At 38.2% G+C, this 24,055-nt stretch overlaps 1 protein-coding gene across 1 annotated transcript; it reads right to left on the reverse strand.

The window, feature by feature from the left end:
• Positions 1 to 776: 776 nt before the first annotated feature.
• ctsk (cathepsin K) lies at positions 777 to 16,994 on the reverse strand. Its single transcript, XM_034145844.1, has 8 exons — positions 16,858 to 16,994; positions 14,689 to 14,812; positions 10,386 to 10,508; positions 8,012 to 8,167; positions 4,384 to 4,602; positions 3,346 to 3,511; positions 1,692 to 1,800; positions 777 to 1,492 (listed from the first exon to the last, which is right to left on the reverse strand). The coding sequence occupies exons 2-8, from the start codon at positions 14,809 to 14,811 to the stop codon at positions 1,393 to 1,395; spliced, it is 996 nt and encodes a 331-aa protein (XP_034001735.1). The 5' UTR covers position 14,812; positions 16,858 to 16,994; the 3' UTR covers positions 777 to 1,392.
• Positions 16,995 to 24,055: the final 7,061 nt, after the last annotated feature.

The following is a 24,055-nucleotide window of genomic DNA, read 5'->3' on the forward strand; positions in this document are numbered from 1 at the left end:
TTTTGTATCTTACAGTTTTAAACCTGTTTAGAATTTCCACTTTTTTAACATTAAAGGGGACCTATCATGCAAAATGCACTTTTGTACGTCTTTTATACATGAATATGTGTCCCCGGTGTTCCAGGGAACTCACCAAGTGTCAGAAAACACAACCCTCTCTATTTTCCTCCATACCCAAATCTCTAAAAAAGGGGCTGCAACGGATCTGATAAAAACTGATCCAGATTTGAACACTGTCCTGACGTCAGGACGGTGGCGCTACGGCTATTGGGCCAACTCCACCAATCAGGAGGAGACAGCCACGGCCATTGCCGTTCAAAAGCGCTGGAGACGCTGTAGTACATATGCCAGGCCAGTAGATGGTCCTGTTCTCACTGAATCTGCCCTTGCAGAGCAGAGCTAAAAAAAAGTGCAAATATAGCGAAATGAGGCATGGCTAAAATGCATGATCTGTTTGGTATTTTGAAAACAGAAACGTATAAATATACCTTATATAGGTATGGCCCTACAATATATCATTTAAATATACCATGATAGGTCCACTTTAAATCAAAGTACTGTTGTGTGCACTAATCTGTTATTACAGAGGTCTCAGTGTATTATAAATATGTTATCTATCTGCTGAATGGATTAGCAACGTACTGTCAGATTACAACAAATAAATGAAGCTCACTTAAAATAATGTTAAGCTGTAGATTGCTATCTAGCTTTGTAAAACGTGCAATGCTTGTATTTTTCAGTCTCTTTGTATCAGCATAAGGAATCCAAACAATGCATTCAACTTCAAAATGAAACCTTTATTCATAGAAAACATCAGTTTACAGTTTGATCTTTAGAAAGGTGCTGAAGAGAACAACAACAAAAACAAAAGTAAAGTTTGTAACGAGTATAAAGGAACCGACTCCCATCGCCCAGCAATGTTTCGTCTCTGTTTAGTTCTCACATGAACTGTAATTAAAATGTAAGGACTAAGACTGTCAAATACTACCAGACTTCTGTATTGGAAGTGCCTGGTGTGTTTGAAGATTTCATTTGGCAGAAATCCAACATGTGTTAGGGTTCCTAACACGATGCCCTGAGGTACTAAATCTGATTGGAGGTCTGCTGGTTTGAAGATAAAACTAAAGGGGGTTCAAAGTGCTTCAAATGAGATAACCAAATCTCCTCAATAAATGATTTTAAGGACATTTGGATCCAAGACTTCACACAACATTTAGCCCTTTTTATCACTGGAAGTGAACATTTTGTATGAATCGAAAGTGTGTTTAAAAACCCACATAAACATGGACATCTTCTGTTATTCGTTTGTAGTGGTTGTGGACATGTTGGGCTAATCTCCTGCTTACATTTTCAAGTGTGTTTGTGTGTGTAGTGGTCTCCGATTCGTCCTCTTCACATGACGGGGTAGCTGGCAAGGTTGGCGATGCCACAGAGGTTATCGCGGTTTCGTGCCATCAAGATGTAGCCCTGCTTTCCCCAGGTATCGCTCCAGCTGTCAGGATAAAAAAGAAAAGATGACGTTTAGAAGTGGAAGGAAAGACATATGAGAGTCGTAAACATCGCCAGTAGTCATTTCAGATCATCAGTTTGTCACCAACTCGGACGGACGACAGGAGGCGTCAAATCAGCGCTAAGGAAAAATGGTTTCATTTTGGCGCCTTTATGAGCCACCTGATGCCGTTGTGTCCCACCTGTTCTTCACGATCCAGAATTTCCTCCCCTTGCTGTTCACTCCGAAGCCCACTGCCAGCACGGCGTGATTGACGTCGTCTTTGTTACAGTTGCGGTCGTAGTAAATTCCTGGGAACATGTCGGAGAGGAAGAGTAAAGAGGGATGAGAGGTGAGCTGGAAGGGCATCGGTGAAAATACATACATACATTAATCTCAAGTCGTAATGTTTAAAATGTCATGAAAGGGAATATTTAATGCTGCTTAAGATCTGCATTTTTTTTCTGCAAAAGCCATTTAATGTAGGTTTACTGCATACTAAGAAGTTAGTTATCTCGTAAATACAAATCTTTATTGGCAGTATCCACAATTTCCACTCTGGTTTAATATTTGTTGAGACATGACCATCATCGTCCATCAGAAATACGTCCATCAATCAACACAACAACGGTCATGTTAGTTTCTTCTCTTCGTTGCATCATTTTGAAACCTGTCAGGGAGTGATGGAGGAAGAAGGAGCAGCTACAGCGATCTGTTAGAGGAAGAGCTGCAGGCGACCAGCTGCACACCTCCTCCATCCATCATCCATAACACCATTTTCCAAAACACACTTATTTAAAACAGGGTAAAGCATTGTGATTCTTACACCATAACCTCTATGTGTAAAACACCATAACCTCTATGTGTATAAAACACCATAACCTCTATGTGTATAAAACACCATAACCTCTATGTGTATAAAACACCATAATAACCTCTATGTGTAAAACACCATAACCTCTATGTGTATACAACACCATAATAACCTCTATGTGTATAAAACACCATAACCTCTATGTGTATAAAACACCATAACCTCTATGTGTATAAAACACCATAACCTCTATGTGTATAAAACACCATAACCTCTATGTGTATAAAACACCATAACCTCTATGTGTAAAACACCATAACCTCTATGTGTATACAACACCATAATAACCTCTATGTGTATAAAACACCATAACCCAGGGGTGTCCAAACTTTTTTCACCGAGGGCCACATACATAAAAACATATGAAGAGCTGGGCCCCTCACTCGAGGTGAGGTATATCGCCTCATAAGTTAAGTTATAAGTTAGCAAAATTAATCAAATGTAGGTAAATTATGCTTAATACTTGAATAAACTTTAAGAAAACAAACAGCCTACATCCCAGCAATCCAGAGGGTTTCATTTATCTTGTTAGCAGCTCATTCCTTAAAACAGAAGCCTCAGATTGATTATCATAAGAAGAAATATGAAGGGTTTATTTCAAGCGCGTTATGAAAATAAGTTATTGGACGTTTTTCTTATCAACTTAGATTTTATAGAAACATTTTTCAACTTTAATTGACTGAATTTGTTTGAAAAGTGGGCTTCTTAACACATGAATACTACTGAGTAATATCTGTTTTCATCTATATTTAAGAAGTACAACACAAGACCAGCACAAGTTTCATCTGTGGGCCGTTCTCCATTATACTTTTTTAATTTGCTGAGGGCCGATTCAAAATGGCCCCCGGGCCGTAGTTTGGACGCCCCTGCCATAACCTCTATGTGTATAAAACACCATAACCTCTATGTGTATAAAACAAAACAATGGTTGGATAATTGAACGTCTGTTGACAGAAAGCAGCTGTCAGAGCCGCTTACTGACCTCTCTGGTAGAACTGGAAGGTTCCGAGTCCGGCGTCGATGCCCACAGAGATGGGTCCGGCTTTAAAGAGAGCCACAGCCAGCGCCCGCTCATCGCCCACAGGAACCTCCTTATAACCTTTAATCTGAGCGGCCATACCGGAGGAATTGTAACGGCAAGGCTGGTCCTAAAGGCAAGAAAAGGAGGAGGAAAGACCCAGAAAATATTATATTTAGATATCTGTGTTCTCTTTGGAAAAACAGCAGTCAAATATAAATGTATTTTGGACTTTTGCATGGTCAAAACAAGACATGTGATGGTAAAACATTTGGGAATTCTCCTCTGTTTTGTTGTGGAGAAGCAAGTAATTATTTTTTGGCAGCGTGTGCATCGTACCTTGTGACTTTACTGTCACATGACGTGCCAGATCACAGGTGCAGTGTTCAGTAGCCAAACAATGAGGAACCAGTTGTCTTCAACAAGCCGCTGAACTTCCTTATAAAAACAATAAATGACTTAAGAGGAAACTTTGTTTGCTCAGTGAGACACAGGGAGAGTTTGTTCTAATTTCTGCTACACCACATCCCTTCAGTCAAATGTTTGTGGTGCATAGAGGTCAAAATGAAAAAGGGAATGATGTTTTTTTTGTATTGTTCCTTGATTGCTAAACGTGACAGCCAGCAGAGGAACTGTTGACCAGTTTGGTTTCAGTTTGTCTGGAGGATTTCCAAAAGTTGAAGTTGAAACTTCAACCTTTGAGAAAATTAAACTGGATTATCCCAAACTGTTTATTTGAAAGCAGACAAATTATAAAGTACATCCGATTCATATACATTTTGTTAAGCTGACTTGTTTAGCTAATTAATTTGCCTTCTACCAATTGAATTAATTCACTTAAGTTGGTCCAGCTATTTTCATTTCCATTTTTCTCTGTAGGATAAAAAAATAAATGCCATTCTCATGTGTGTACATTAAATACAAAGGTGTATAAAAACATGTATATATCTATATATACACGATCAGCAGACACCTCTCTTATTATTATTATTATTTTCTTACCTCTCCGACGTACGGGTAGGCCTCCTCGGAGTCGATGCCTCCGTTATCCTCCACGTACGTGAAGGCGTTGGTCATGTATCCTCCTCCACAGCCGGAGTTCTCTTTGACGCAGTCCACCAGGTTTTGGGGACTCAGGTCCATCAGCTTCCCTGTGGTTTTGGCCAGCTGACCCTCGAGGGCCCCGGCCGAGCTGAAGGCCCAGCAGGATCCACAGGAACCCTGTCCGGAGAGAAGGGGGGGTTTTTAGTTTTAATCGATAATTACAATATATACAAAGCCCTCTATTAGAGGTCCCCTATTATGCAAAATCCACTTGTTCATGTCTTTTCTAATGAACACAGCATTTTAAAACGGTATTAATATCTCATCAGCCTGAGGGGAAATCAGACTTAAATGACATGAAAATCAAACGCTTGTTTTCTGCAGTCCGTCCACTGGGAGGCAGACTGTGACAACTTGAATTCAAACAGTGTTTCTGTTCTGACAGCTAGAGTGATACATAACATTGTGTTTAATTGACTCAGCCATTAATAACGCTATGGAGCTGCTGTCTCACTCTTTATCTCATGAAGTAGACACTCTTAAAATCACTATCTGACTATAAACTCTTGCCTGCATCAAGGCTTCCAGTTTAAAAACACCTCTGCGTTTTCTCCTCAAGGAAAACAAAAGCTCTAATTAAAAACCTTGTGAATGTGTTTCCACATCATTTTACTGGAGGATGTTCTGAAAAGCTGCTTTGTGAAATGTGCTTGGAACAAACAGAACATCCAAACACAATGCAGTCATCTCGAGAGGAAGTGAGGAGGAAGCAGCAGAGGTGTTAGTATGCACAGAGTGAAGCCAGTGTGCTGAATTATTCATGAAGGAGAGAAGAAGACGAGCAGCTCAATAAATCCTGTTTATAGCTGCAGTGTCACCTCCATCCACCAGAGGGCGACGACATCATAGACATTGTATTTACACAGGTTATAATAATAATAATAATACTAATAATAATAGTAATAATAATAATAATAATAATAATAATAATGATAATAATTTAAAAAAAGTCACGTTTCATTGATTTTGGCTATGAAATCATCTGAAAATAGTGTTTTTCAAATGTTTTTTTTTTATCTTATGTGTGTATTTTTATAATTTAGATAAGCTATTATTTATTGTTCCCAATTTGGGACTTCTATTTTGTCCAATCAGCATGTAGTAAGTCATTGCACATAAATTAAAGATAATAAAATAGGCAACAAACAACAGTAAATGTATACATCTCAACAGTGTATCTAATAACTACTATATTCATATTATTATTGTTATTATCGTATTTATATTATAATAATTAATTTGTATTTTTATTTGTATTTATTATTAATGATATGGAACTGCTACCTCCGCGACCCGACCACGGATAAGCGGGAGAAGATGGATGGATTAATTATATTTTTTTAATTTCTCATCTTTTTTCTTTATGATAATAATAATAATACATTTCCAGACGTAGCCTATTGGTCCTTATTTGAATGAACTAAATGTGCAAAAGAATGCATGTATTTGCATAACTATGAACTTAAAACACTAAAACTACACCTCAAAGTCAATAAATCCAAATCAAAACAACTTTATGTGGGTAAGAACAAAATGAAAAATAAAATGAAATATTAACCCGGTGCTTCAGTTCACGGCTTCGTTAGATCACATCACTCCGCTGCTAATCTGCCGCTAGCCGAAAGAGCAGATGTACGCCATATTGTCAATCCATCCACTTCCTGTTCGGCTCACCCCTTGTTTACATAAATAATATCCGGCTGTCCCATCCACTCATAATGACTAATTACATGTAATAAGCCATTCTTGTGTTTGTGTGTCCATTAGCAGTAAGAACAGGCTGCAGGTCATGTGATCGCACACTAACCGCGATTGTTTGCTTTGATTTCTTTTCACCAGGTTATTTTCGGAGAGTCTTTATTGAGGAACACTTTTTTTCACCACATACTAAACATCTCATTGTTTTTGAGGTCACATGAGAGCCTCTGGAGAGTGCCTCTGCTCCAGATGTTGGAGGATGTTTTTGTATTCATATTAGAGCTAAATCAAATGGGGTTTCACTGAACTCATCTTATTACATTTGTAAAGGTTTTTGTAAGCCAGAAGAATAAACACTCTGAAGATGAAGGCAGAACATGTGGCGCTCCAATGTCTCAATTCAACATATTTATAGATTCTTAACAATTTTGCATAATTGTTTTAATATGTTCTCCAATTGATATGCAGATGTGTCATATATTGAGGTACATACTTGCTTAAAATGCACACTGTATTACTTCTATAATATATTACTAGCTGCCTTTGTTATTTTTGCTCCTGCCTGCAACATGCAGCCACATTTCCCCTCAGAAATAAAGGAAGCATTTTGCCTTAAAGCAGCCTGAGGAAATCCGTCTTGGTTTCCCACAAGCCCACAAAAAAACAACATCACACAACTTCTATCTGTAGATTCCTATATTGCTATTAATTAAAGGTAGGGTAGGTCATTTTGAAGAAACCAACTCGAGTGCGCTAGAATTTGAAAATACACAGCCGGAAAAAATCTGCCACTTCCTTACAGAGCCCCTCCTCCAACACACACGAACGCGCACATGACCAATGAGGGCACGAGATAAGTTTGTGCACAGATGGAAGGCTGACAGGCAGGTAGGCCATCCAGTTATTTTAGCCGGGCCGGCTCAGATGATTGGTCGTACTTTTTACAGTACCACGGCTTCCACAGATGACATTTTTTTATGGATTTTTTGTCAAAGCACTTAAGATATTCATTGCTATCGGGATGTTAAGAGCATTCCAGGGAATATAACAAAAAGTGTATCTCGAGCCGGTTTCTCAAACTTACCTACCCCACCTTTAATTACTGAAACAGTAATAAAACAGCTACAAAGTGCAATGACTTCCTCCACGGTTGGAAACGGCTGTTCCTGTTTTGATTCTCACGAACTATGACACTTAAATTAAGAGTTGAATCTGCTGTCATGTCCCGGTTTGTTTTGGTTTCTGTGCTTACTGAGGTGTAACATTTTGATAATAGGATATCAGCTCTGGATCCTGTTGAAAGTTTTTATTTCTCCAGCTCTGCCCTTAGTTATGTTCTGATGATTCGTTATGTACATCGCCATTGTTCCTGTTTCTCAATAAACCAGGTGTGGTGGGTTTCTCCCACTTCTTTGGAAACGTATTAACTTCACCTTCACTTTTACAATGTGTTTAGGATTCAACAGAGCAACAGTCAACATTTGCAGCGTCATCGTAATCAAACTGCATCCATTGGTGAAGACACGTATTTATTGACTGTCTAAAAGCTACTTGAGGGAATGACACAGATGTGCATTTACCGAATCAACACGTTTTTCTTCCTCTTTGAGCTCTAAAAGACCCAAAAGTATGGTTTATTAGAAAGGATTTCAAATGAGTTTTTACTGTTCAAACGAAGGATTTAAAGATCCTAAAAGACAAAAAACTACAATGTTCCTTGTGGGTTTTTCCCCAGAGAGCTGCCCAAATAACTTATAAGCTTTAATGAACTGGATATTTGATAAGATGAGTTGTTATTGAAACAGTGTGTGTAGTTGTAACTTCTGACCTGGTTCTTTACTGGAGTCACCATGCCCTTCTTGCGGTAGTCCAGAGATTTGGGGAGTTTTGGCAGCTTCTCGTCGAAAGCCATGGTGAAGCTGCGCTGGCCGTTGGTTGGCGGCAGCAGCAGGCCGGTCATCTTCTCGTTCACTTCCTCTGACGTCTGCATGCACAGAGACACACAGTTTAGACTTTACATGAGGTTTCAGGGAAAAGTATTTCACACTGTCATTCAGGAAAAAGTGCAACAGCAGGTAGATGTTCATATTGAAACACTTAACAGGAAACAAAGAGTGCAAACTAGGAGTTACAGGTTGCACAACTCTTACAGTAAATGCTATGAAACTTCCCTTAGTTCCAGAAATAATCACGTGAGAAATAAATATTGTTGGACAGGAACAAGTTAGGAGAAGCAAAGACAATTTACTTTTAGGCTTTAGACAAGTGAAAGAAAAATGAATACATCAGGGAGAGGATTTGATTCGGCAGGGTGACGGAGGATGAAGTGTTTTTGCTCTTTCCGGAGGTCCACATTTGACACCAGAGGGGCAAAAAGTGCAATGAACAAAGCTACAAAAAAAGTTAAAGAAGAAGCAGATGGAGGCTAAGAAGAGGAAAAGAGGACAAAGAAAAGTGACAAAGAAACTACTGGATGTCTTTAAGCAACAAGTAATTACTCTTTATGCTACTGTATAATACCACTACATTTTAGAGGCACTTATCGTACTTTATTACAAAGGAGACTGGAGGGAACTTTGTGATTTTAGCCTTTGCAGAACATTTACATGCAGAGAAACCTATATAACACACTACAGGAAAGGTAACACCCAAAAAGCATAATATGGCCTCCTTAAGAAACATTTTCAGTTCATGACTTTTAGTTGTAATGGAGTACACATGTCAACATGACACCAGAGGGGCGTAACTGTGCACGAAGCTGCACGGTTTTACAAAACAACGAAGTCAAAGAAGAAGCAGGGAAGGAAGGTGGGAAGAGCGACTCTGAAAGTGATCAGAATGCTCTCATTGCAGCTCAGTCTGCAGGCGGAGAGATCATTAACAGAAGGAGTGAAAGCCATCTGGTAATGTCTTTCTTTTCACTTCCAGTCAGAATGAAAATGCCTTTATTTCCCGGCCACCTGTTTCTGCACCAACGTGAATGGGCCATTGATCCAGAATCTGGATGTGTAGTACATGTTCCTGTCTCTAATAAAAGAGCTCAAGCGCTGTCGGGTTTCATTCTGCTTTTCCCCGCTGATTTATTGCTTGTTATAGCCGGCATCTTGATGCAAAAACAGCCATCAGTCATGACCCGCGCTGACACACACGTCACTGAAGACAGCTGATTTAAGGACAGCAAATCTCATTTTGTTTCAGCTCGACGCTCTGCAGCATGCATCAGTGACGACAGCCGATAAAACCAAGGTGAGGGAAATATGGAGCTCTGACACTGGGCTGCTTTCCGATGACTTTCACTACAAACAGGATTCTCACTATTGAATGCACTCGGCAGTGAGATCAATTTTCACTTTACTACAGTTGCTAATGGCAGCTATAACTCAGACTGTGGGTCAACGCTGATTGATTTCTACAGCAGCAATGATTGGAGCATTGACAGGACATTAATTGCCAACTATTTTTTTAGAATGAAGTCATTTCTTCATTGAGTTCTTCTTCCAGCAAAACATGTGCTAGTTACAGACTTTAAAAAGGGAGAATTTGATGTTGTTTTTTTTGTCGTACTTGATAGAAATCTCTTTAGGTAGCGGTGAAACAAATACAGAAATAGACATGTGTGAGTGTCACTATGGGCTTAGCAAACTTAAACATTCACTGTAAATGAACTAATCAATTGGTAATAAGAACAATTGTTTCATGAAGCCTTATTGTTTTTTCCCATCCGATAAGATCAGACCCTGAGGCATTTAAATGGCATACATGCGGCACAGTTGGTATTTCATTACTTCATTAACCTGAAATAACTGCCTGTTGTTGAAATCACAGCAGCTGAGCAGAGCCAGTGATATCATGGTGATGTTAAACATAATAAATGAATGACTTGAATGTGTCAATAAGTCAGAAATATGCTAGGGTTAGGGTTAGGGTAACTGAAACGTGATGAAAACTAGTTTGATAGAATTTGCAGTCATTTTATTCTTGTGCGCCATTCACTTTGTCAAATAATATATATATATACAGTCTATGGTCAAACCCCGACAGAGAAGTGGCTATTAAATGTAGACACGGATTAAAACGCCACAATGGCTTTGAAGAAAAAGATTATTCATATACCCCTTTTAGAAGTGAAGAGATATAGTCATTCATTCTGAGCATGTCATTTCCGAGGCCTGAAAAATCGGCTCAGGGCTGATGAGACTCACCATGTCTCCCAGGTGGTTCATCCCCAGCTCGAAGGAGTGCATTCCCAGCGCTGCCTCCTGGTTATGGGCTTCGATCATCAGCATGTTCTTCTCCCAGATGGCCCGGCGGATCCCCTCCTCGCCCTGAGACAAACAACAGCATGTGTCATTTAGCGTAAAAAAACGGACAAAAACACAAACGAATTGGTGTAAAAACGACTATGAGGATCAGCTGTTCTCCAATTTCAGACAATTCAAGTTTTAATTTCTCACCTACATTTGAAGAGAGCTTTAAAACTTTTAAATGCACATTAATACAGGGGTATCTTCTCTTGAAAGTAGCTCAAAGATAAATCCGGCATATTTAGACTTGGCACATTTCATGTTTTAAGTGTTCATTAATGTGCAATGTCCCTGCCAAATAAACAAATACAATAAAAAACAAGTGGTGGAAAGTAACTAAGTCCATTAACTCAAATAGATAATAATATTTGAAGTATCAATTTACTTGAGTTTTTTCTCTCTGTGCTACTTTATACTTCCACCCTATTATATTTCAAAGGGAAATATTGTGCTTTTTATTTATTATTTATTTTACTATATTTATTTTACTGCTTTAGTTTCTTTAAAAATGTAGATTTTAAATGTTCAAATGTATAAAAAACGTTTAAAATATGATGTATTGAAATAGATTCAATTAATGAACATTATATTTAATTACCTCAAACAATAAGTGGGTTGACAGATATTTATTTAGCATAAATCTACAGATTTTTTGTGTACATTTGATCCAGTTTCTCAATTTATTTAATAGTTGTTTACGTACTTTTACCCCAAATACTTTAAATACATTTTCCTGATGACACTTAAACACTTACTTAAGTACCATTCTCAGTGCATCACTTTTAATGTATGGAGTATTTTAACAGTGTATTAGTACTGTTAACTTAAGGATTTAAATACTTCTTCCACCACTGATTATGACCTGAAATGTGAAATCCAGGAAGTCACTGGTCATTATTTCTACCTGATGGTCTTCATAATGAGGTCAGATTCTTGAGTCACCTTCCCCATTCCTATACGCTGCTCCCCTCCCTTTCTTCCTGCGCTAACTCCTGACAGCTCAAAGAATTTAATCACGGTAAATAGGGCATATCTACAATTTAATTAGCAGTGAGAGGAGGCTTGTCTGTGTTACAGCCCCATTTCATTAATTAGCCCAATTAAAGCAGTGCACACTCACAGTGCAATCTTCCATGTGACAGTAAATGGAGCAACATATCTGTCCAGTTGAGTGGTCATTTGTGTTAAAATATTGCTTTAGCCTTTACTTTTTATAAATATGTACATCTCACCAGCTCTCTAAGTGTCCATTATGTGCTGTAAAAGAAAGGCATTTGCATTTCGTCCATCACAAAAAGGGAATAAGATGCAGCTAAGTGCTATGTTGGTTAACTAAAAACACATCCATGCACTACTTCGTATTCATGGTCATAACAACCATTAGCATAACTGTGATCATTAATTCTATCTTGATATCTGTTGCGGTAATGGAAAATGCAAATGTTGCCGGGACACTTTGATTCTCTAACAGCTCGAGGAGGGCTAGAGGAAATGTTGGAGAAACACTGGGTGTAATCGCCACAAAGAGAGGGTCTCTTCAGCTGACTACACAAGAATGTAAATAAAACATCATATAATGAACACACACACCAACAAATGAATGCATGAACACACAGATACAGATAAACAACAGAAAACACACTTAGCTACTGTGCATGGACCTAAGCACACACTTGCATCTTTACGCACACACACACACGCACTCACTCACTCACGCACGCACGCACGCACGCACGCACGCACGCACGCACGCACGCACGCACGCACGCACGCACGCTCTGCAGCTGTGTGATGACCTCTAGCCAGAGGTGAAGAGCAGAGGGAAAGCAGATGCTCATTGAGCGCTCAGGAAGTACATCTGGAGTCTGCTCTGGTTTAACACCGACTAACCTACATGCTCTTACTTCCTTACGGCCACAAGCTAGAATTAAATAATAATTAAAAAATCGATGGCATGGAATTTTTGCAAAGAGAAAACTGAGAGACAAGCGTAACTTCAAAAGCCACAGGTGTGCAGGGGGAAATATAATTAAGTACAATGTTGATGTACTTGTACTTTCATTTCATGCTACTTTATATACTTCTACTCCACTAAACTCTTCTTTAGTTACTTCACAGATGATTTGATAAAACTCAATTTAAATCAACATATTAATAAACATTGACATATAGAGTTAATCCAGTAATGTGATATATTCTGAATCTTGAAATCGGTCATTGTACACAGTGAGTACTTTTGGTACTTTAAGTACATTTGATGCCTATACTTTTGTACTTATACTGAAGTTAGATTATACATGCAAGGACTCACTAACAGAGCTTTACAATTTAGTATTGCAAAATTCACTGCAAGTAGAATATCTAAGTAAGTCATCAGCGTGGCAGGTGAGACAAGTTTCCACAGTTTTGATTGTGTTTTTTTATCCCAGTTTCCACTGTTTTGTGACACTAGCTGACTTCTATATGCAAAGTGATGCAGTATCAAATGTTAACCCTTACTGTACCTTAACCCTAACCCTAACCCTAATAACAAACGTAATCACTAGGAAAGGATGAGAGTTTGTTGTTTTTTAGTCCATTTGATCTTAGTTAATTATCAAGGCTTAACCAGGTAAATACAGGCCTGGTTAAACCTCTTTTTAAGAAGCAAAGGTTTAGTTCTCATATGTGTAAAAGCTACACTGAGTTGTTGTCAATGAAAATCTCAAGTCCTTCTCCAGCATTGTAACACACACTGTGGCGGACTGGCCGGTACTGAAGTGGTCCGACCGGACGCTGTGGGCCGGTTCACTAGCACTAGTGGTATTTACTTGCGGTACCGAGGTGGGCCGGCGGTACCGAAGTGGGACGGACGAGAGTCCCGGGCTGATTTTTAGTCCCAGTCCGCCCCTGAACATACACTACACTTAAGCTCTGAAGAAAAATACATAAATAGTGCAAGTGACAACTAAAAGGCAGGAATAAGTACACATGCATGTACACAATAGTATAAGATGAACATAAATTAAAGTAGGACGTCTTAAATCAAACTACGAACCACGAGAAGTTGTGAGAAGTGAGACTACACACTTTTAAAATATCTTTTTCTTAATTACTGGCTTTGTATGAGGAAGATAAAGCGACTGTAAATGATCATTTACTTTTGCTTCTCTGTTTTATAACTCAATCTTTCTGGCCAGAACGAGGAAGTAGAGCAACCAGCAAACTCACATTTCTGGTTTTATCTTCAGCAGAACTCAGCCTGTTGTGTTTCAGGTCATCAGAGTTATTGTTAGGTAACACTCTGACATTTAAAGAGACACATCTGTCAGCATGTAGTCTTGTTTTGACGGAGAGGATGTTTCTCTTGTATTCTCAGAAGTTATTGATGAAGGAATCTTTTCTTAATCACCATACTCGTCATTTTATTTTAATCATATCTAATCATATTGGTGGGGATTTTTAAAAAGCCAATAGTTCTAGCAGAGCATAACACATCAAATAACCATTAACATAATAATAACAGGTTAAGTAACATCTGTTGTACAGTATTGATCAACTCTCATGTGACAGATTAGCACAACTCTATACAACAATATTTATATCAAACTGCGACGTATGAAACTATTTGATGGTTACTTTTAGAGACAAAACCATTAGGATAAGAGAACGAGAAAGCAGCTGACACTTACACAATAAACATTCTGATAAACATGAAATGAATTTCCAAGAATCTAAACTGTGTTGTACTTTTGGTCTAGAAAATATGATAATGCAATGCAAGCGTGACATCCTTTTTACTGTAACGCTAGTCTGATGTCCCCCCTGTCCGTCCATGACTCAGCATTTCTTTATCAAACAAAAACAGCTTGATGCAATCGCTGGGGAATTTGCAGCTCTGAAGTTCTGAGTCAGATTTGTTTCTCAGCATTTTAACTTTCATGCCAAGCTTTAAGGACAATCTAGTTTGGGCTGTTAATAAATGGCGAAGCTTCACCACGAAATAACGCAGAGTCACTGAAGTATGCTGCGTATAAATAAACACATGTCTCCGACCCAACCCTTTTCTCTGCCAAGCATGAAGTTGTGCAACATGTTTTCTCCAGTGGAGGCAAACCAAAGTCATAAGAGACTGTCCTCACCAGAAGAAATTATTGTGTGTTTTCTTGCATTTTCTTTAGGCAGTCTTACACCGTACACAGTACCAACGAAGGACACTCACCAGGCCGTTGTATTCCCTCCTGTGTGTGCTCCTCCAGTCTTCCCATTGGCTGTCCAGAGCGGCTTCATCCAGGTGGCTCAGAGCGGAGGCCGCCAGCAGCAATACACACACACACTGCAACATCCTGCAACAACAACACACACACAACCTCATGTTTTAAGAGACATCACATCTGGACTTGAATAAACACATGAGACCTGTGTTAGACACTTTGTTTGTGAGAGTCGAAGCCGCGACAAGATCAAAAATGTACTTTGTGTGTGTTTTTGGGCTCATTCCTAGTAATAAGAGTAGTTCATCAAATTACAAGGAATCGGTTAATTCATGATAATCAATTTAACTCTTAATGAAAAAAGTGATTTAAGGGAATGAAATGCAATGAAAACAAATCTAAATGAGAATTAGAATCATATCTGTGATGCAAGATTGGAAAAATGGGTGAGGTATACAACACAAAACATGACAATGAATGTACTTATGATAAGTAGACTTTATAACTATATACTATAAGTTGATGTTTTTGTTCTTCTGATTTTGTTACTGTTTTATAGTCTTAACTGTATTTTATTTTGACGTGTATGCCCTGTGACAATATCATTTCTTGAGAATAAAAAAACTGCACGGGTTTCTGTACTGATGTCAATGTCACATGATGGGTTTTGTCTAATGTACTATCTAGGACTAGAAACCTGTTCCTTTTTATTTTCTAGGAAACCCTCCAGCAGCTGACATCAGAGATAAAACCTGCTTCCTGTCCAGAGGTAGAAAAACAGAAATCTGCTGATGTGAGAGCTTTTTCTAGTCTTGGAATAACCGCTGAATATTTGTGCTTTGTAGGCAAATTGTGTTGAAAAATAGTTTGGGACATGAGGACTCGTTCAACATAAGTTTTAGGAAATGTAAAAGGTGTGTTTGTATGAGTTCCTTAGTTACGGACGGTCTGGAAAACATGCATAGCATCAAAGGCTATTATTACAGTAAGTCGAAAATATTGTCATTTACACAATTAATGGTCACCCATATGCATCATTAAAATATGACTTTTGTGTGATTGAATAATCGGTAGCCTAGGGTTTCCTTTTGTCTTTTTGAGCTTACTTTGTTAGACAACGACAATTGTTTCTTCTATATTGACATTGTCTGCTGTCTAATTGTCAAATCAGCAATTTAAAAAAGTGGTGGGGGGATGTCCCCAGTGTAAATTACATCATATGTTTAAAGACATGGTGTACCAGGAGCTGCATACCAATGAGTACCAGCCACTACGTAAAGAACACAACTAAACAGGTTAAGTTCTTCTTGTTCAAAAAGTTTGCTTCCTCTCTCTTTAAGGATTGAGGATTTTCTCAATGCATTTTAAATCACCGCAGTCTGAATTTCCGTCGCCACCTTTTCTTCCCATCTGTGATTTATTAGTGTCTCTTTTGTTCTTGTTTTATCACCTCCTGCTTCTAATCTGTATTTGTGTTCACCGTTTCCATCGACCTGTCGAGGTTAACCAAACTAAAGGCAGAAAGTAAACATTATTTCTTTAGCGCTCAGGCTGCTGTGCGCTGTCTGCTTCCTACACACATTGATTATGTCTGCAGTCTGGCTTCCCCCCTGTGTGGTCTGATGGAAATGCCAGGATTTAAATAGTAAGGTTTCATGATCTATGCAAATCATTTACAGTTAATCTTAAAGCAAACATGCACTCTGTTGATGTACTGTATTAGTCATTAGAGTTATCTTAACGGTGGTGCCTTTAAGTTTCACAAATGAATTCATATACTTCACACAAAGAATCGCTTGTTTTAAATGGTGACATAACAGCTCGCAGTTAAGGCTGCAGCTCTGATTCACAAAATGTGTTTTTTAAGGAGCAACTGGGTCAAAAATCATTCTCTAATCCTAATCCTATTAACACTAATAACTTTCTTATAGCTGGCAAACATACTTATGAATTTATCTGAGCAGAAAGGAAGGGATCTAAGAGTCTTTAGTGGGAAATTAGTTCCTGTGATAAAGATTATTCTCTAATTCAGTTCAGCTCAGTTACACAAAAGTTAGTTTTAGTTTAGCACAAAACAATCCCTTTTAGATTATTTTGTACAGACTCTAAGACTAGCCCTGCACAAGAGAAGGATAACAGGAAACTGAAAGCATTACTTAAGAAACAAAGAACTTTACCTTAAGTCCAAAAGTCAGAGAGTTTGTCGAAGTTCAGTGAGTGTGAGCCCGTCTTCTTCTACTGTCAAAGTGTCAGTGTGTGAGTTTATAACGGCTGGATTTTGAGGAAGTTCAACGGGAGCTCCATGTCTGGGGAGGAGTTTCTTTTTTCTTTTCCAGGAAGGGAGACTACATCTGGTTTCATTCAAATAGCCAAACTATCCCTAAAACAGATGATGTCAGGTGTCGAGTTACACACTCGTGCCTGAACAACTTCACAGAGGCGCACAGCTGCATTCTGGGACACTGCTTTAAAAATGAAGAATGCTCTTGGATTTTTTATAAAGATTAACTTTTATTCTTTTCCTTACCTCAAACATAATGTTTATTATTTACCTAAGAGGCAGTCATTTACTAAAATATCAAACATCTGAGGTGCTTAGTTCTTGGCTTTGATGGAGAAGAATCATTATGATATAAAAGCAAGGAATTGTAACTTTTAGTAATAATTCAATCTGCTTTAAGTTGATCTGAAATCCCTTTAGAGAACATATTTCTGTGGTTGATATACAGGAATGGATGAACGTTGCGAGCCCTTTTATCAAGCGAGCATTTTTCACATACCTAATGTTGAAGTAAAAACGTGTAAAGGCTTGTTTTTTTGGGAGCTGCACATAATGTTCAACAAGAGGAAATAGAAAAAGATATTGAAGGCACTTGAGAGGTGCAATGTTGTGGAAAGGCTTGCAGTTTATGTGTCATATTTAAAAGGTCCCAAAGCCATGTCAATTATAATTCTGCAGGGTTTAAATAGTTGATTTCCAACTCTTTCTCCTTACCTGGCTACATGTTTGGGTAAGATAGCAGCATGAAATGGCACAGACAACAACAATAACCACAAGAAAACATACAATGAATTAGTTTATTTGTCAATATATTCGAAAGAAATGTGCACAATACCAACTGATACATTTATAATTCTTATTATAAGAGCTCTTACATCAAGCAGAGAGCAATGTATTAAGTCTTTTTGAAGGCCATTTGCAGTGAGGGGAACACAGCTTACAATATTGACTTTCTTTTAACAACCTGACAAATCAGCAGACGTAACTCATTTTATATTTTTCAAATCCTGAGACACAAACATGGACATAGCAATAACATATAGGAGATGACATTCCCATCTCAGACAACAACAAAACAAAAACTGAAGAAATAAAGATACAGTCAGTAGGATCACTTCAACATTTCACAAACAAAAATAGGTTGACAACCTAATACCACCAAAAACACAACATGGCAAGCATATTTATTGTTCCTTTAATCTCACTCTTCGTTAGAGCTAATTATATTTCATGGCGTGTTGAGCCACCCTTGGATTTTTTGTGGCAATCGATTTTTCCAAAATAAATTGTATTTTTAATCTACTCTTCAAGCACCGTAAAATAAGATTACTCCTTGATTGACTTTTAAAAATATGTATTTTAGCCAGAAGAATAATTAATTAACTGTGTGCGGTCTTCATCTAAAAGCCCAAATAAAAATATTAAAGGGTGTAAATGTAAATTCAATATTTGCCGCCAAATAATTTGCAAAACATTATGATTTGTGTGGAAACATTTTCATTATTAGGATTTTTTTTTATTTGAACCTCTTTTCCTTTCTCTTTCTTGATCCTCCTTAGCAACGGTCATTACAGTCCTTAGCAACGGTCTGTTCTACTGGATTAACAACGTGTCACATGTCCTGAATTGATCAGAACTTTATTTAGCCTCCGTAATGTTTATGGTTGAATGTGGGCTGCGAAAACATTTTTTATTCTTAAGTGGGCCCTCAGTTGAAAAAGGTTTGGAACCGCTGAGGGTTTAAAGGACATCTAAAAACAAAGAACTATGTGATAGTTTTTGCATATTGAGATATTTGAGCAAACACAAGGACATTTTAATACAATGTGGACTAGAGAAGTTGGAGTGGAAAAGCTGGAAAAGGAACATCAGTGTCAGACCTCGATGAGTCAGACCTCGATGTGTCAGACGCTGATCGTAAAAAAACTGCAAAAATCGGCTTAAAGCAGTAAGGTAGTCTTCAAGTACACAGGAGAAGCATACATCAAGATCTAGGGGATTATGCAAACATGAATTCATTTTTGAGAATATGTCTACGAAGTCTTGTTTTAGGTAGTCTTCTCTAACACATGCACATTTACACTGATTGTGTTTCTGATTGAAAGCAATGGGAGGCTGACATTCAAACATGTTGCAGAGAAGAGTTTATCATTAATAGTGCATGACATATCAGACCGGATCACAAGCCCTAACTTATTCAAAATGCTCTTCCCCCGACAGAGCCAAAATAGACCGTTAAAATATTGATTCATTCAGCTGTGTCGTCTAGTTTTTGGAAATGTACTTCCTCATGGTGTTAGTCAACAGTCGTGTGTCTGTGTGTATATATGAACATGTCGTGTGACTCCTATAGTCATACAGCAGTCTAGCAGATGTGGTCACCATCTAAATATAAGAACATCCCGTGTACCTCATATGTCCAATGAGACATGGCTGTGTTGCAAGGGGTTATGTAATAATGTCTGAATAAGCAAAATCAGCAGTTTGTATGGAAAAGGTTAAGTTGTACTAAAGAGCGTTGTAGTACTGATTATATTTTTACAAGAGCCACTACAACACTGCGCATAATCTAATCACAATGGGCCCTACAGTAGATGCTTGTATGTGAAGTGCTGAGCATAGACTGTATATTTAAAAATGGATGTAGTCCTAGTGAAGTCAACCATTGGTTTGTGAACTGCGGTTTTGAAGTTTAGTAGATTACAATCGAACGCTTAACACATTTCTTTGCCGACCAACATATATAGTAAAGTCAAAGTCAAAGTCAACTTTAATGTCAATTTTTCTGTGTGTTTGTACAGACAGAGAGATCGAAACAACTCATATACTGAAAACACTGTAAAAGAATAAAGCTGTAAAACAAAAACACGGTAAACAACCGGAAAAGACAACACAATGATAGCGACCTGTCACTCGGTATTCTTACCCAAAAGCATACCTTCATTATCGTTTATTTGACTGTAAACGGGACCATCATTTCATGCTGTATTCAAAAGTATTTGAGACGAGTGATTGAATCCTTAAATGTGTCAGGAAAATGCTTTCTTAAGGTAATAAATCAAGTGGAAAGTATGGGTCATCTTCTCATAGACTTCTATTCAACCGGACTTTCATTTGAACCCATTGGAGGCGCCCCCTGCTGGCCATTAGAAATAATGCGAGTTTAAGCCAATCCTTGACCAGTGTTGATGTTTGCCGCTCCACCACCATTTACCATATGGTTGTCATAATCATTGTTTGATACTATTGTAATCTTTTAGTCTATATTACATCTATCGTCCCCTTCAATGTGTAAAACATCTCGTTGGAAATGTAGGTGTGATGATACAATTTCAAAGAACTTTACTGACAGTAAAAGTTAGTCAGTTGCCGAAACAACATGAGTTAAAGAGAATATTATATAAAAGCTTCTGTCCATCTTTTAGGTCAACAGCTTCGGTGCCCTTTATAATCAATTCATATTGTATTGAAAGAGAGTCAAAACTAGCAATTGAGACAATAAACAGGTCATAAAAATGTTTACAGACGTTATTAATCAAGTAAGAATATGTTCATCTTCTCATAGACATCTTTCAAATCACACTTATTTATGCAACTATATGCATTTGCCATTTATGTATTATACTGTAAGCTTAAGATTCCATTTTCAGATGAAGCCAATAATACATGAGCTTTGTTGCCTTTTTGGGGTGTTGTTTGAACCTTTTAGTGTATTTTTTAAACCATTATCGACTGAAATATGTAATATAACAAATTGCTGTAAGTGTAAATTGTGATGCTACGGCTACACATACAGTACAAGAGAGACAGTGCCTCCAACAAAATGAGTTGATGAGAATTTCATATAAAAGCATCTATCTTTTAAAGGTGGGGTATGTAAGTTTGAGAAACCGGCTCGAGATACACTTGTTGTTATATTCCATGGAATGCTCTTAACATCCTGATAGCAATGAAAATCTGAAGTGCTTTGACAAAAAATCCATAAAAAATGTCATCTGTGGAAGCCGTAATACTGTAAAAAGCACGACCAATCATTTTAGCCGCCCGGCTAAAATAACTGGATGGCCTACCTGCCTGTCAGCCTTCCATCTGTGCACAAACTTATCTCGTGCCCTCATTGGTCATGTGCGCGTTCGTGTGTGTTGGAGGAGGGGCTCTATAAGGAAGTGGCAGATTTTCTCCGGTTGTGTATTTTCAAATTCTAGCGATCTCGAGCCGGTTTCTCAAACTTACCTACCCTACCTTTAAGTCTTAATGATCTTTTTTACTCTAAATTACACCGTCATTTACACAAGGACCATTGTACTGTATTGAGGGAGAATCAAAACAAAGCAATTGAGACCCTTTCAATAAATCAAGTGAGAATTTGGTTATTTCCTCATAGACTTCCATACATTTGGATTGACTTTTGTAATCAGTAGGGTTGCCACCTGCTGGCCATCAGAGATAATGCAGGTCTATGTAATGGAATCTTCATTGACATCTTTTTGTTTAAACTAATCTACTTGAAACGTATAATATAACACTTTGTTGTAAGTGTATGATGTGATGATACCAGCTGCAAAGAACTTTAAGAGCCAGTCAGTGCCTCCATGAGCTGATGAGAATTTCATATAAAAACATCTATCTTTCTCTGAGTCAGCAGCTTCAGCGCCACTCAAGGTCACGAGCAATCTGTGCTGCTGTGTTAAGATATCTTTGTGTGTTAAGACATCTGTCGTGTTAAGATATCTTGTTTGTTAAGATCTCTTTGTGTGTTAAGACATCTGTCATGTTAAGATCTCTGTCGTGTTAAGATATCTTTGTGTGTTAAGACATCTGTCGTGTTAAGATATCTTGTTTGTTAAGATCTCTTTGTGTGTTAAGACATCTGTCATGTTAAGATCTCTGTCGTGTTAAGATATCTTTGTGTGTTAAGACATCTGTCGTGTTAAGATATCTTGTTTGTTAAGATCTCTTTGTGTGTTAAGACATCTGTCATGTTAAGATCTCTGTCGTGTTAAGATATCTTTGTGTGTTAAGACATCTGTCGTGTTAAGATATCTTGTTTGTTAAGATCTCTTTGTGTGTTAAGACATCTTTCGTGTTAAGATCTCTGTCGTGTTAAGATCTCTGTCGTGTTAAGATCTCTGTCGTGTTAAGATCTCTCTCGTGTTAAGATCTCTTGTGTGTTAAGATCTCTTGTGTGTTAAGATCTCTGTCATGTTAAGATCTCTGTCATGTTAAGATGTCTGTCGTGTTAAGATCTCTGTCGTGTTAAGATCTCTGTCGTGTTAAGATCTCTGTCGTGTTAAGATCTCTGTCGTGTTAAGATCTCTGTCGTGTTAAGATGTCTGTCATGTTAAGATCTCTGTCGTGTTAAGATCTCTGTCTTGTTAAGATCTCTGTCTCTTTAAGATCTCTGTCGTGTTAAGATCTCTGTCTTGTTAAGATCTCTGTCATGTTAAGATCTCTATCGTGTTAAGATCTCTGTCGTGTTAAGATCTCTGTCTTGTTAAGATCTCTGTCTCTTTAAGATCTCTGTCGTGTTAAGATCTCTTGTGTGCTAAGATCTCTCTCATGTTAAGATCTCTGTAGTGTTCAGATCTCTGTCGTGTTAAGATCTCTGTAGTGTTCAGATCTCTGTCGTGTTAAGATCTCTGTCTCTTTAAGATCTCTGTCGTGTTAAGATCTCTTGTGTGCTAAGATCTCTGTAGTGTTCAGACATCTGTCGTGTTAAGATATCTGTCATGTTAACATCTCTGTCGTGTTAAGATCTCTGTAGTGTTCAGACATCTGTCGTGTTAAGATATCTGTCATGTTAAGATCTCTTGTGTGTTAAGATCTCTTGTGTGTTAAGTGCAGTGCAGTAGCGTCTGCAGGCTCTTCCTCTCATTACTGACAGCTCACTATCGATCTGATTGAATGGGGGTTCTTCTTCTTTCTTTGTGGAGCAGCAGAGTGCATTTTAAGCTCTACCTCCAGGTTCCCCTATGGCCACTTTAGATAATGAGACTCACAGACGATAGAGTCTTGATTGATCTATCACCCAGGACCCAACCCCCCCCCCTCAGCACCAACGAACCGACAGGAGGTCATGACCTGTGTGTAAATGTGTGTGTGTGTGTAGGGCGGTTTGAAAGGAGAAATGGCTGCAAGCGGTGATAGATTTATAATCCAATATACCTTACTAAGGTGGTTACCAAGCGGTCGATGGCTCTATTTTTATCTGCAGTGTTAGAAAGTCTATTAATATTATTCTATAAAGCTTACGTTGAGAATGCATTTATATAATCCAAATGTGCACCGCGGCAGACATTATCCTAATGTTGTGATTGATTTTCTACTCTGACTCTTTATTGTGTTCACTGGAAGGTAATCTGAGGCCCAGTTTCACAGCGAGTTCTTCCACCCTTCTCACAGCTGTTTCCCGTTTTGGCAAAACCAACCACAAACTGCTCAGCTCCCAAGATGCTTTGCTCCCGTCATATGATCGACACGCTGACTCAGCCCATCACAGGATGTCCTTTTTTTGCTATTAAAAACTGTAATGGCAAGAAGCAATCTTACATCACTGCAGAGAAACGACATCCCATGTTCTATATGCAGCATCCCCGATCCATACGCGTCCCTGTAGGACAGATTACGTAACCCTAATGCCGTTCCCCGTTGAATTAAACAGTGTTAGAGCACTGGAAAACATGGTTGAGATTCTTCTGCCCTTGCCAATCTACTGAGAGGCTTTAAATCCTGATCTGAACTGTGCGCACTTTTCACTGACCAGTTCAGAGATTAGAGCAGCAGACACCAAAGAGGTTTTAAAGGCTTGTTTTCATTCCAACCGATCAGACTGTGTTGTCTTTTTTTCCCCAATCCACGCTCAGATTGTTCCGTCGAGGGAGAAATACAAAGTGTATTTGTAAAGTTGTTGTTTTTAGCCACATCTGTGAATCTCATTTGATCTGATGTGTCCACTTTTTGAATGTGAAAACGATTCTGTTCATCTGCTGCTGTTTATATTACTTTGATATTTTAGAAATAAAGACAGATAAGGCCCGGATACATGGTAACAGACTTGTTTCTAACCTCTTAAGCACGGCGGTCCCCCCATTGGA

This window comes from Trematomus bernacchii, unplaced genomic scaffold (genome assembly GCF_902827165.1).
Source record: "Trematomus bernacchii unplaced genomic scaffold, fTreBer1.1, whole genome shotgun sequence".
NCBI lineage: Eukaryota > Metazoa > Chordata > Actinopteri > Perciformes > Nototheniidae > Trematomus > Trematomus bernacchii.

Bases quoted from the DNA above. Each gene is read 5' to 3' on its own strand.
- ctsk (XM_034145844.1), bottom strand. From the start codon at position 14,811: ATGTTGCAGTGTGTGTGTGTATTGCTGCTGGCGGCCTCCGCTCTGAGC. The intron at 10,509-14,688 runs GTGAGTGTCCTT...TGTTTGTCTCAG, and splicing joins GGAGGGAATACAACGGCCTG to GGCGAGGAGGGGATCCGCCG. The intron at 8,168-10,385 runs GTGAGTCTCATC...CTGTGCATGCAG, and splicing joins TGAACCACCTGGGAGACATG to ACGTCAGAGGAAGTGAACGA.